At 38.9% G+C, this 14722-nt stretch overlaps 1 protein-coding gene across 1 annotated transcript in view; it reads left to right on the top strand.

The window, feature by feature from the left end:
* Positions 1-14722, top strand: part of MEGF9 (multiple EGF like domains 9) — an 80886-nt gene that overhangs the window by 27401 nt on the left and 38763 nt on the right. The window contains exon 2 of the mRNA XM_027550660.1: positions 11487-11688. Within this exon, the coding sequence (XP_027406461.1) occupies positions 11487-11688 (202 nt within the window). The remainder of the gene's footprint in view (positions 1-11486; positions 11689-14722) is intronic.

The raw sequence follows: 14722 nt of genomic DNA, 5'->3' as shown, positions 1-14722 counted from the left end.
ATAAGCAGTGATTACAATATCTGACCCAGACCCCTTCACCTCATGGCCTCGCCTCTTCCTGCTGTGGCCTGGAGCTAGATTTCAGTGTTCACGTTTGTTTGCTGTATTTGCTCTCCTCCCCCTTCTCGTTTTCCCTTAAACTCAAGGAAGCTGTGAAAATGCTGTAAATAATAAGCTCACCAACATTCAGAGTTTGATAGAATAGTCATTCTTCCAAGCCATAGGGGCAGTATTTGGTTAATTCTTTCAGTGCATTTTGAATTTGATGGTGGCCTGAAGGAATAAAATGCACTTTTAAAAAGTAAATAATTGACTCGTATTAAATGGAAAAATTAGCTTTTTTTTTAAGCCTTGAAAAATGCAAACAAATGGAAAAATAGTGGACATGAAGAAAATGTTTTGCCTAGGTAGCAATTTAGCATATTCCATATCCATGACCTTTGACTTCTAGATCAGTACGATTCTTTTAGAGAGATACTGGAAATACTAATTAGCAGTATTCTCTTAGCTGTGAGAATGCACTTAAATAAACAGATCCCAAATACCAAATCATGAGCATGCATGTTTGCCTTTGAGCAATATATTGACTCACCAGCCCAGAGCAAGTGCAGCTCTCCAAGTCGCCAGTTGGGGATTATTTCTGAAGCTGGAGCAATTGTTTCACTCTGCCCTACTGTTTGACACTCATTTGACTTGTTACTTTCTCACACGGAAAGCAGGTTGACGAAACCTCTAGACACACACCCAAAGCGAAAATCCATAAAAATTTATAAATTGGACTTAATTAAAATAAATTTAAGACTTTTGCTCTTTGGAATACTACTAAACAGAATGAAAACTCAGCCATTGACTGGAAGAATATCTGCCAAATCACGTTTCTGTCAAAGGACTTGTATCAAGAATATACAAAAAACTCTCAAAACTCGAAAAGCAAACAGTGTGATTTAAAAATAGGGGAAAGGTTGGGACAGACCCTTCACCAAAGAAGACGTGTGTGTGGCAAATAAACACTTGAAAAGATGTTTGCTTTTGGTGTGTGTCTAAGAGTTTCTGCCTAACCCAAGGTGAATCAGATTTTCTCGCTTTCTTCTAGAGGTATTATAGTTTTACATTTTACTTGTAGAGCTATGCTGTATTTTGACTTTTTACAAGGTGTGAGGTTAACTCAACGTTCAGTTTTTTTGCATATGAGTGTCCAGTGGTTCCAACTCCATTTGTTGAAAAAAACTATTTTTTTCTCTATTGAATTGACTCTGCACTTTGTCAGAAATTAGCTGATATTTGTGAAGGTCTGTTCCTGAACTCTGTTGTGTTCCATTGGTCTTCATGTTTTTCTTTCCCCGATAACACATTGTCTTGATTGCTGCAGCTTTAGACTGTCTTGAAATCAGTTATTGAGACTCCTCAGCTTTGTCTTTGGCTATTCATTTCTTTGTTTTATCATATTTAGAGTCAGCTTTTGAATATCAACCAAAAAATCCTGCTGAGATGTTGATCAGGTTTCATTGACTCTGTAGATCTAATTGTTATGGTATGTCTCTCTGTTTATTTAGGTCTTTTTGGTTTCCTTCATCAGTGTTTTATAGTAAAAGCACAAAGACCATACATATATTATTTTGCTTTGTACCTAAGTATTTCATATAGACAGATGGCAAGAATTATCCGTACTGTATAGATTGAGACACTGAGAAGCAGAGCAGGTAGACTTACTGAAGGTCACAGAGCTGGTTAAGTAGCAGCAGATTCTGGTTTTCAGATGTCTTGCATCTGTCTAGTGTTTTTGCTACTCATTTTCATAGCAGAAGCTTCTCATAGTGAAAAGACGTGTACTTTGGAGTTATTTAGTTTGAGTTCCAGTCTTTTCTCCGGTACTGGTTAGTTTAATGATTTGTTTCATCTGTCTCAGGCTCAATTTCCTCATTCAAAAAACCTTCCTCACGGGATTGTGAAGACTCAGGGAAGTCATATGTGTAAGTTCCTGATGTGATGTTTGATATACATGCAGCACGTGCTCAGTAACTGGCAATGTTATTATCATCTTTGTTACCATTCATAGTAGAAGGTAGTTGTTACAGCCTTTCCCAGAACTTGCTGTCTTGTCTCATTAATTAGATGAATTGTCTCTGAATTGTGGAAAACTGGCGATGAGCCAGGGACAGGCACTAACAACATGGTCCTTAAAGCGTGAGACAGAAGAATTTCCAGAAAACCCACATCATGCTGCTGCTGCTGCTAAGTCGCTTCAGTCGTGTCCAACTGTGTGACCCGATAGACGGCAGCCCACCAGGCTCCCCCGTCCCTGGGATTCATGCTAGCCTTTTATTTTTCATATGTCTACCGTAAAGTGGAAGAAATGTTTTGCAATAGTGAATTGTGATTGGGAATTTTGATGGATATATTTTTAGTTTAAAAGGTAAAGCTTTCTTTAAAAGTGGTGGCTTTAAAACTTTCCACATTTCTACAAAGCCTGGTTTAACTCAAAAAGTCATCAACTTTAATATTAAGTTTCCCAGCTTTGCAAAGATTTGTGACCCTACGCTGGCATAACATAAATGTGAAATGTAATTTGAGTATCAGTGTTATGCTAGAGTAAGACCTTTTATAAAAATAAGAGCTGTATGTTGATAATTCCTTTTCCTGAGAACTAGGCCTTTCCGAGCTTTCTTTAAACCTACAAAGATGAAATATGGGCCTAATAAAAACTACATTTTAAAATAACATAGTTATTGTATGATTTCCTATACATTTAGGAAATCAGGTCTGTGGTCAATACACTGTAATTTGTTCAGTTGTTATTTTCTATTCTTTCAATGTGCAGGTGAGGTTTGAATTAAGTATTCTTATTCTTGTTTCTGACGATTATTTTTCCTTTTCTTTTGTTTAAAAATCAGGAAAGATGTTATTTTTGTAGATGCTATCGTAGGTTTGTGAAAAAGGTGAAGTTCTTTGTTGGATAGATTCAAAGTTGTTTTCCCAGTCTTGTTTAAATAGAGTAGGGTTTTAAATGATGAATTTCAAAGCAAAATAAGCAACTGTGTATGAAAGGGGGATGGGAATCCTATATATCTTTATCTTTCCATTTTTTCCTCTTCTCCCTCATTCTACACAGAAGCAATTACAATCCAAGACTTAAGATGAAGCCAAAAGAAAAAAGACAGAAAAGGAAAATCCTACCTTCTTTTAGTTAAACAACATTTTGAATCAGAAAATGTTCCACAATCCAGTAATGTTCCTAATGTAGTAAGCAGCTGAAGCTTTAACCAGTTCTTGCTGTTTTAATTATAACATTAGCTTTGAAAAAGACTGAACTGTTAGTTGGGTTCTGTGTTGACTTTAGTGCCACAGCTCAGCTAAAATCGCTGCTGTGGCACACCAAAGCTTCCCCAGCAAAATGGGAGAATCTGGTCTAGAAAAGCCTCATTGCTCTTAAAAATTTTTTTTAATTTACATCCAATAAAATTTACTCATTTTGTACTTAGTTCTATTAGCTTTGACAAATGCAAAACTCAAGATATAAAACGATTTCATTACGCCCTCAAAATTCCCTCGAGCTGTTCCTTTGTATAGTCCTTCCTCTTACCTCTGATTCCTGAAAATCCTCTGGTCTTTTCTCTGCTGTTGCAGTTTTGCCTTTTCCAGAACATCTTGTAAATGGAATCATATAACAAGTAGCTTCTGAGTCTGACTTTCTTCATTTAGCGTAATGCATTGAAGTCCGTCACATCCTTGCGTGTCAAGGCTTCCTTCTTTTCAACTGCTGAGTATTCCTCACAAGGAAGTACCACAGTTTATCCAGTTAAGTCATTGAAGGACATTGGGCTGTTTTCAGATTTGGGTGATTATGAATATGTAATTGTGCTTAGTCTCAGTCGTGTCTCTTTGCGACCCCAGGGACTGTAGCCCGCCAGGGTCCTCTGTCCGTGGAATTTTCCAGGCAAGAATACTGGAGTGGGTTGCCATTTCCTCCTCCAGGGGATCTTCCTGACCACAGGATCCAACCCTTGTCTCTTGTATCTCCTGCATTGGCAGGTGGATTCTTTACTACTGCACTACCTTAATCTATCCTAAAGATTTTAATACAAGTTTTTGTGTGAACATAGGTTTTCATTTTCAGATAAATACCTAGGAGTGGAATTGCTGAATCATATGATGAAGCTATTTAATTTATAGGAAATTATCAAACTATTTTCCAAGGTCTCTGTACTATTTTTGTGTTCCCAGCAATAATTTTTGAAAGTTTCAATTGGTCTACATCCTTCGCAGCAATTGATATTGTCACTTTTAAAATTTTTGTTTACTTAACTTGAGCCATTCTAACAGGCTTGTGGCCTCTTATTGTGCAGTTTGCTCTTTGATTTCATTCAGTAGATGATGTTATGATTGCATTGTGTGTGTAGAGAATAGAAGTACTTTTAAACATTAGAGTACACTTAATAGAAAAAAGAAGGAAAAGGAGAAGATGGAGGACTAGGAGATTATTCCCTGGGAAGTTTGGAAGATGTATTTTTCTTTGACTTTAGGGTACAAAGCAGGAAATGGTGACAATTGCTCCAGTATGATGAATGTGGAAATGACGCTTGTCATATGACCTCAGTTCATAAAGCTCCCCAAGTAGTTTATGTCCTGGAATCGGCTTATTCCCATCTGATAATAAGCCTGAGACGCTAAATTTCTCCGTAATTATAAATGACCTACAGATAGTGCCTTACAAAATAATTATATTTTCCTGGAGGAAATACTAAAGTGTATTTATTTTTTACTTAGGTATAAATTTTCAGATAATTTTAAACTTACTAAGCTTGAATTCTTGATGTTTTACATTTTCATTGTAAGATTAAGTGCTGAGTTTTAAATACTTTGAAATAGTTTTAAATACTTCTAGTTTTTGCTGCTTTGAGATTGAGTGGAAGATGCTGCCAATATTATAATATGTTTGGTATATCATCTGAATATGGGGAAGAATGAAAAGTTTTGAAATATCCCAAAGCAGTTTCCTTTCTTTCTCTCTTTGGTATTCTTAATAGATATATTTTTTATATTCTTTCAGTATCTGAAGATTTAAAAAGCAAGAGTGGAATCATTGTTTAAGGAATGAATTAGAGATTGAGTTTGGCGAAGATATTTCCACAGTTTTACAAGAGGCTATAGAGAGAATTTCAGGTATATTTCTGAACTAGGTTCCCGTGAGTGCTGGGTGTATTTTTCGGTATCTATGCTTAAGTGCAGAACTTGTTTTATAATCATTTTAGTTCAGCAACAGTGCTGCTAGCAACATTTCTTTGTGAGATTTGCATCATGAATTGACCGAGGATGCAATATTTTCACTTTTTTGTTCAAATCTTTCACTTCTTTTATAGTTCTTTTTTAACTGCAAAAGGCTAACACACTATTATTAATGTATCAAACTGCCTTAATCTCCAGACATCCTAGTTAATAGCAGCACTCAAAAAGAGCTTCAAAAACAGGCACAGAGAAGCAAAGTACACATTAATTAGGCCATATTATTACAATTAATATTTTTCTAAAAATCCCATTAAAGTAGCTGCAGATACCAAAGCATTATTAAAATTCTGTAGATGATATCATGGACTTTTTACTGAGCTGAGGACATGAGTTGGTTAAAAGTTGGATGCAAAGAGAAACTTACCAGGTGTATGAAAAGCCTGGGAAAGGTCTTTATTATGTTCAAGGAGATAATCTTTTACCAGGACAGGTGTTTGTGCACAAAGAGGGGACTTCTAAACAAAATTACTAATTTTTTATTTTTTCTTTAGTGCTAAAATTTTCATCTCTTGGCCTTGGTAACGGATGTTTGAAAAAGTGCAGTGTTTAAATGTAATGATTGCTTTGGGTACTTTTACATCAAAAGCATACCATAAGTTTAAGGTCTCAGAGAAAAGTGCCCATTTATTGTCTCTTCTCTCTTCCTATTTCTATTTTTAAACAGTTTGAAGTCCAGATTTGAGTTTCTTATTCTTCTTTCAGGTTCAAGTCACCATATTTCATTGTTATTCAGAAGTGCAACAAAAAGAAGATGTCTCCCTGCTAATACATATGTTACTCTTCTCTTATTATCTCTGTACAGTTTTCCTAAGAATTATAGGGCATTGAAAGGAAACCTGCTGTTCAAATGATGTTGAGTTATTCCTCCGTATATCTCTCAGGCAGCCCAGTGAGTCTTCTGGCATTTTACTCAGGCTTGTCTGTGACGAGCTTTTAGAGTCCTCTTCGTGTTTTACTCAGGCTTGTCTGTGATGAGCTTTTAGAGTCCCCTTCGTGTTTTTCTTTCCCCGTAACATACACACTAGTGGCTCACCATCAGTCACGCCACAGACTCCTTTGTGCTGTTCCAGTGTCTAAGAGTCTACTTCACTAAAAGAGCAGCACTTCATCTCTTGCCTTTGACTATAGGTCCTTCCCACTGCTTTTATCAATTGACATGTCTTTTTTTTTCTTTTTTCACATCGCCAGTCTCCTGTAAAGTGCATTGTTTCAGCATTAGCTCCTATCTGGTTCTGTATGAATGTCTAGAACTGTGAGGGCTCTGAGAGTTTACTCTACGTACAAGCTAACAAGTTATCCTACACAATTTGGTGAATATTTGTAGTCCTTTGTATTTGTTCCTGTTGCTCATACTATTCATTTAATTTGGGTCATTTCATTTGAGGTTAGACATTGAGAAAGGGCCTCAAATTCTGAGCTCCAAACAGAAGAGATGCATATTTTTTTGGCACGTGGTATGCCTCACTTCAGCTTCCTTCCCTTTAAATTTGGGGAGGAATGTTAATGGGATAGTGTATTTTTGTCTTGATATATCGCCTTCGTGGCAGTAGAACTTGATCCTGGCACTAGGGTGATCTCTCTTGCTGAAATATTTGCAGTTCACCATACTACTGTTGGGCTTCCCTTGCGGCTCAGCTGGTAAAGAATCCACCTGCAATGCAGGAGACCTGGGTTCCATCCCTGGGTTGGGAATATCCCCTGGAGAAGGGAAAGGCTACCCACTCCAGTATTCTGGCCTGGAGAATTCCATGGACTATATAGTCCATGGGGTTGCAAAGAGTTGGAAATGACTGAGCGACTTTCACTTACTCACTCACTTTACTACTGTTAGGATGATCAGTACCGAGGGTTTATAATCAATGATGCTGTTTTACTTCTCCCTGAAACCATGAGCTGTGCCCTTCTGTTTTCATCATATTTGTAAACATCTTTATTGATAGTGTGCGGAGCCCAGGATATGAAGGATACCATCTTCTTCCCCATCTTGCTGACTCACAACTTGAACTCCTCAATGTCAGGACACTGATTCTGCTTCGTGGACATTGTCCAAAACTGCCATGGTAATAAACCCAAACTCGGCTTTCAGATCTCGTCACAAAGCTGTAGTCTGTGACTATGCACAGAGGATGAGACGGTTGGATGGCGTCATCGGCTCTATGGACATGAGTTTGAGCAAACTCCAGGAGGTAGTGCAGGGCAGGGGAGCCTGGCGTGGTACAGTTCATGAGGTTGCAAAGAGCTGGACACGACTGATGGAGAGAACAGCAATAGTAGTCCATTTCTTCCAGCTATTATAGTTACTATTTTGGCACTCCAAACCACTTCCAGTTTGTGTGTTGGGTCAGAGTGTTATAAATACTTAATTATGCCCTGTTTACAGATGAGAAAAAGAAGGCACAAGGAGGTTAACTAAGTTCAGTTCAGTTGCTCAGTCGTGTCTGACTCTTTGCAACTCCATGGACAGCAGCATGCCAGGCTTCCCTATCCATCACCAACTCCCAGAGCTTGCTCAAATTGATGTCCATCAAGTTGGTGATGCCATGCAACCATCTCATCCTCTGTCGTCCCCTTCTCCTCCTACCTGCAATCTTTCCCAGCATCAGGGTCTTTTTCAGTGAGTCAGCTCTTTACATCAGGTGGCTGAAGTATTGGAGCTTCAGCTTCAGCATCAGTCCTTCCAGTGAATATTCAGTGTTTATATCCTTTTGGATTGACTGGTTTGATCTCCTTGCAGTCCAAGGGACTCTCAAGAGTCTTCTCCAACACCACAGTTCAAAAGCATCAATTCTTTGGCTAAATTGCCTTGGTCATAACTAACTTTGGCTAACTAACTTGCCTAAGGTCTTGAAGTTAGTAAGTGATAGAGCTGGATTTAAACCTGTAGCTGTCTGCTTCTATAGCCCATGCTCATATCTGCTTCACTTACTTTCTCTTTAAATTACTGTCATATGAGAGTTATAGGTGATAGATGTTACGGATTCAAACTGCGGGTGATAGAATTAGAGTTTATGCAGGAGTAAGTTTCAGCTGGTTTTTTAAATAAAGGATAGATTTAAATGTGTGGACAGGAGAGAGAGTTCCATGGAGCACAGAATGAGTAAAGTTTCAAAGATGGGTCTGAAGAGTCTGTTCAGGGGATTACAAAGAGATTGAATCAGCTCTATAGAAATAATAAATAACCAGCGAACTGAAGGTTTATCCATGAGACTTTATTGAAAAAATACTTAGTTTTTTTTCTCAAAGTTCTTAGATTAATTGGGTTCTTCTAGAACACCTCTTGGAGAAGGCAATGGCACCCCACTCCAGTACTCTTGCCTGGAAAATCCCATGGATGGAGGAGCCTGATAGGCTGCAGTCCATGGGGTCGCGAAGAGTCGGACACGACTGAAGCGGCTTAGCAGCAGCAGCAGCAGCAGCAGAACACCTCTATTAAAAATTTTGTCTCATTTACTGGGAATTCAGTTCAGGTTTCAGTTGGAAGTACGTTAGTAAGGAAATAATAGATAAAATTCTCAGTCTTTGTTATAGAGCTTTTTAGTCCATTTATTTTTCTTGAGCTACTTCTGCCCACACCAGCATAATTTGGTTGGTTTAACTTGTGATGAAATTGGTCCAGCAGGAGGAATTAAATGTATATTGGAAATGTGCCAGATATTGGGAGAAAATGTTATTTTTAACATTCTGGTCATTTTGGTAGAGTGATCTTGCCATGAAGTTGCTATTGGAAGGTTTATAGACCACTAAACATGGCTTTCTTATTTACAAAAACCACACACACACACAGAAACTAGAAATAATGTGAAAACATGTAACTTTGTCAAAAAATGTCACGCTTACATAGCCTAGTGAAAATAAGAATCCCAATTGAGATGGAAAGCTTATTGCTGCCCTAAGCTTGGGGATGAAGAAATTTGAATTCTCCTCTGGGTTTTGTAACTGATTCCCCACTGAAGCATAAAATACACATAAAATAAACCACTTTTCTATTCATTCATTCGGTATATTTACAATTTAGAAGAGGTGTGAAGAGCAGGGAGATGAGCTGACACAAAAGGCCAGGAACTGAGGAAACATGGGCCGAGAGCGGACCAGGTGAGAATATCCCTGTGGAGCCTTTGGTTCTGATGGAGGTGGATGAGGAGCTTGGGATGACATAAAGAATTTTGAAGGTTAATTTCCTTATCTAGAACAGAGGAGTAACTTTTTTTATAACTTCTAGATTTGCAGTTTATCCAGTATCTTTTTAAAAATCATAAAACCTTACATTAGTTTTTTCCAAGCTAAACTTTTGTCTATAATTATAATGTCATTTTATATAGTTCCTTACCTATTCAGAAATATAATTTGTGCCATAGATTTCTCTGGGCTTTTTAAACCCAGGTCCATAGCTACTTTGGAATGGGGGCTATTCTTAAAATATGTACAAGGTTTTATTTTATCTGCAGTTGATTCTAACCACATGTTTTTGTGCATGCTTAAAAAGTCCTGTGTTGATATTTTGTCAAACTGTGTTGAAAATACTTTCTTCTTAATAAAATGAGTATTTGTTGTTGCTCAGTCGCTAAGTTGTGTCCAACTCTTTGCAACCCTATGGACTGTAGCACACCAGGCTTCCCTGTCTTTCACCATCTCCTAGAGTTTGCCCAGACTCATGTCAATTGAGTTGACAGTGCCATCCAGCCATCTCATCCTCGGTTTTCCCCTTCTCCTGCCCTCAATCTTTCCCAGCATCAGAGTCTTTTCCAGTGAGTCAGCTCTTTGCATCAGGTGGCCAAAGTATTGGAGCTTCAGCTTCATCATTAGTCCTTCCAATGAAATTCAGTGTTTATATCCTTTTGGATCGACTGATTTGATCTCCTTGCAGTCCAAGGGACTCTAGAGTCTTCTCCAGCACCACAATTTGAAAGCATCAGTTTTTCGGCACTCAACCTTCTTTATGGTCCAATTCTCACATCCATACATGACTACTGAAAAAACCATAGCTTTGACTACATGGACCTTTGTCGGCAAAGTGATGTCTCTGCTTTTTAATACGCTCTCTAGGTTTGTCATAGCTTTCCTTCCAAGAAGCAAGTGTCTTTAATTTCATGTCTGCAATCACCGTTTGCAGTGATTTTGGAGCCCAAGAAAATAGAATCTGTCACTGTTTCTGTGGATGGAGGTCCATAACACTGTACAGGAAACAGTTACAAAAACATCCCAAAGACAATGAATATAAGTAAGAGCAGAAGTCAATCCTAACTGACCTTTAAATGAATGTGCATTAAAAAGCTAAAGCCAACTAGTTCTAAATATTTTCATTCAAAAACTGTTTGAAATATACCTAAAGACAATGTTTATTTTCTAAATCTTTTAATTTGGGAAAGATTTCAAATTGTTATTTGATTTTAACCCACTGATCAGGATGCCCCTGTAGACATTCTCATCTGGGATTTATTGTTCATAATTTCCTCATATTAAAGTTTAAATTCTCCATTAATTTCTTCCTGGGAAGAATATTTTGTTCATGGTTCCAGCTGTAGCATAATCCTGTCTGACCTGTTTAAGTTACTAGTCAACCATCCGAGCCATAGGCTTCTGCTGCTGTACAATGGGACTGTTTATTATTTAGCATGTTGTCATTTCCAGTATGTGCTCTCAGTTCCATGTAGATAAGCAGAGGCCCTGCCTTTGGAGAGGTCTAATCGAGTGAAACTAATGTATATAGATCCATGCACACTTTGGAGTGTGGCGTAAGAGGCTTAGAAGAGTATTGAAAAGGAAATGGAGAATGTTAGTTTTATTACTAGTTTATGTGCTTTGCTGTGTATGATTCCCAATTTGTGCTGTGCTCAGTCGCAAGGTTGTGTTCCTCTCTTTGCCACCCATGGACTGTAGCCTGCCAGGCTCCTCTGTCCATGGAATTCTCCAGGCAAAAATACTGGAGTGGGTTGCCATTTCCTTCTCCAGGAGATCTTTCCAATCCAGGGATAAAACCTGTGTCTCCTGCATTGGCAGGCAGGTTCTTTACCACTGAGCCACCAGGGAAGCCCATAATTCCCTATTTAAACAAACTAAATAGGATAGAAAGTGAATTTGTACTAGAATTTATTCTACCCATCCTTACAAAATTATCATGAATGTTTACCAAGAAAAGTAAAAGAGTTTATTAAGAAAGCATTAACTCTTGATTGATAATATCTTTTTCTCTCTTCTCTTTGCAGAGTATGTGTGTAACTGCTCTGCGGTTGGAAGCCTGGGTGTGAATCGCTGCAACCAGACCACAGGGCAGTGTGAGTGTCAGCCGGGTTATCAGGGTCTTCGCTGTGAAACCTGCACGGAGGGTTTTTACCTGAATGGTACTTCCGGGCGCTGTCTGCCCTGTGACTGTAATCCACGTGGAGCCCTCAGCACAGTCTGCAGCAGGTAAGCAGCAGAGATTGAAGGTAAAATTAACTTTGTTTTATCACACTCAGAAGGCGGCCCCTGCTCTCAAGGACCAGACTGGCATAGAGTCATCAAACATTTCATATTCTTTGTTATCATTTTGACTTGGGGTCCACATTATATTTAATGTCTAGATTTAAAAGGTTCTATTGACACAACATTGTAAATTAACTATACTACAATAGAATTATTTTTTTAAAAAGCTTCTGATTTACTGATTTAGTTCTTCAGATTACTTGGGTAACCAGTTTTGCTTTGTAAGGTGCGGTGCTTAACTAAGTTCAGTCGTGCCCGACTCTCTGCAACCCCACGGACTGCAGCCCCCCAGGCCCCTCTGTCCATGGGGACTCTCCAGGCCAGGATACTGGAGTGGGCTGCCGTGGCCTCCTCCAGGGGATCTTCCCGACCCAGGGATCCAGCCCAGGTCTCCCGCTCTGCCGGCGGAGTCTTTGCCTGAGCCACCAGTAGTTTTCTGACTTTCATGGAGCAAAAGTATTGAGAATGTAGCCTGCTTTCTGGAAGCAATAACTTCTAGGCCCTTCCAGTGAAAATGAGTGTTGGGTGCTCAGTCATGTCCAACTCTTTGTGACCCAATGGACTGTAGCCCGCCAGGCTCCTCTTGTCCATGGTATTCTCCAGGCAAGAATTCTGGACTGGGGTGCCATTTCCTTCTCCAACCTGGGGCTTGAACCCATGTCTCTTGCACTGGTAGGCGGTTTCTTTACCACTGAGCTACAGGGGAAGCCATATGGGTGCTTTTCTGTGTTTTAATTGCAATTTAGGAAGTTGGTTGGTAGTTTTGTGTTAACATGTAATGCATTGTAAGTTTTTTCACTTAAAATATTGGAAAATGGCTTCCTTGTTAGCATTTATGCAGAATATCTGATTTTCAGTAATGGATGATGCTAGGCAGGTAGAAGATATTATTCTTACCTCTTCTATGTGAACTGTCTTTTATGTGTACTTGACAGGTTCTGTCATCCTTAGAGGTCTTTTAGAAATGAGTAGCACATGATTTTTTATTATCTGCATAATGGCGAAGTATGTTGATTTTCCATTCCCTTTCCTTAGTCTTTTCCTTAGTCTTCTAAGGAAAGGCCTTGCTTCTCCTGCAGCCCTTACAAGTAGTGGCTGTCCTCACTCTCCTGCTTCTCTTGTCTCTAGACCTGGAGCTGGAGTGTCTTCCTTGTCTCTCGCTGCTGCTTCTAGAATGCCTTCCCTTCTGGCTCACTGACACCTCCCTGACCCTATGCCTGTCACGGTTCTGGATGATTTTTCAGTGTCTATAGATAGTCCTAATGACGCATTGGCCGAGTCATGACAATGTATGGCAAAAACCATCACAATGTTGTTAAGTATTCATCCTCCAATTAAAATAAATAAATTAATTTAAAAAATGCACGGGCCTCTCTGTTTCTTGCCCTCTCTTCCAAGAAGTTTTCCTCCATCTTCCTTCCAATCTTTATTTCTTTTACTTGTCTTATTTCTTGATTGTGTTAGTCCCCAAGAATAAGCTTATTAAAGTTTTTAGATAAATCCATAATTCTTTTCTATGAGTTAGTGCAGACTAATACTTAATTTAAAATTTTAAAACATTATTATTTCAGAATGTCAGGTAATTTGTCAGAGCAAGCACTGCATCCCAAAAGTCATTTGAAAACCTGTAAGTCATTAGAAGGAAGGCATGGGAGCTGTAAATCCAGCCCTAAGCATCTCACGTCTTCCCACCAGAAAGGAAGTTACATGGGCATGAGACTAGAGGAACAGAAACAGGAGGTTGCAGGACTGTGCACTTCAGCAAGACCACATGGGTGATCCCTGAGGAAGCACCTCTATGTTCTGTTCTGCTTTAAGGTATATGTGGGTGGCTTAAGCGGAAAAGGAATTGTAGGCAAGTAGTGTGACATTTGGCGGAAAGGAGATGGAGTCTGAAATTAGTAGACTTTGAGTCCATTCTTGATTCAGCCACTTAATAACTGTATAATCTTTTATTTCACCTCACCTCAGTGTTTTCATCTGTAAAGTAGGATTAATGCATATAACATGAAGAATTTTTGTGAGAATTAAGTTGTGTGTGTACACCCATTTACACTGTAACTGGCACGTAGATTCAGCTCAGTAACACTCCAGTCGTTGAATATGTTTTTTTTTAAGTGAGGAATAGAATTGTTGACTCACAGAAGAGGGGACTAAGTCACCAAGTTTGTGTATGAGTAGGGACTGAAGTATCTGTTTCTGTTGGTAGTCTAAAGAAGAAATTGTTCACTGCGAAAGAAAAAGAAGTTTAGCTTATTTTCTTCCATTTTCGTGGAGAAACCTATTAATGCTTTTTAAAATTTTCAGTTTAAAATAATAGTAGTAAAAATTAATTGCAGACACACTAGGTATGATCCTGGGCCCTTTGCATGTAGTAATTCATGTAATCCTTGCAGCAACCATATCAGCTAGGCACTATTATTATTATTCTCATTTGTACAGGAAAAGAGCTACAAGTTAGGTACTTTGCCTAACTTACAACATCAGTTCAGTTCAGTCGCTTAGTCGTGTCGGACTCCTTGAGACCCCATGGGCTGCAGCACACCAGGCTTCCCTGTCCTTCACCATCTCCTGGAGCTTGCTCAAACTCATGTCCATTGAGTCAGTGATGCCATCCAACCGTCTCGTCCTCCGTCATCCCCTTCTCCTGCCTTCGATCTTTCCCAGCATCAGGTTCTTTTCCATAGTAGCCAGTAAATAAGAGTTGGAAATGAAATGTATGCAATCTGAACCTAGAGTGTGTATTCCTATCTACTGTGTTGGTACAGCACTTTTCAAAATCTCAATATTGAGCAAAGTGAGTGTGTATTATGAGAAACTTTGATGCAGTCGTGCCCACTACTTGATGTTTTATAGGAATGCCTTTTTAAAACATATTTATTCATTTGGCTGCACTGGGTCTCAGTTGCGGCACGTGGGACCTTTTGTTGTGGCACACAGACTCCCTGGTTTTTGCATGTGGGCTCTAGAGCTGTAG

The sequence above is a fragment of the Bos indicus x Bos taurus genome, chromosome 8 (genome assembly GCF_003369695.1).
Source record: "Bos indicus x Bos taurus breed Angus x Brahman F1 hybrid chromosome 8, Bos_hybrid_MaternalHap_v2.0, whole genome shotgun sequence".
Classification (NCBI taxonomy): domain Eukaryota; kingdom Metazoa; phylum Chordata; class Mammalia; order Artiodactyla; family Bovidae; genus Bos; species Bos indicus x Bos taurus.
The sequence above is the reverse complement of the archived record's forward strand: the minus strand, read 5'-3'. Positions and strand labels throughout refer to the sequence as shown.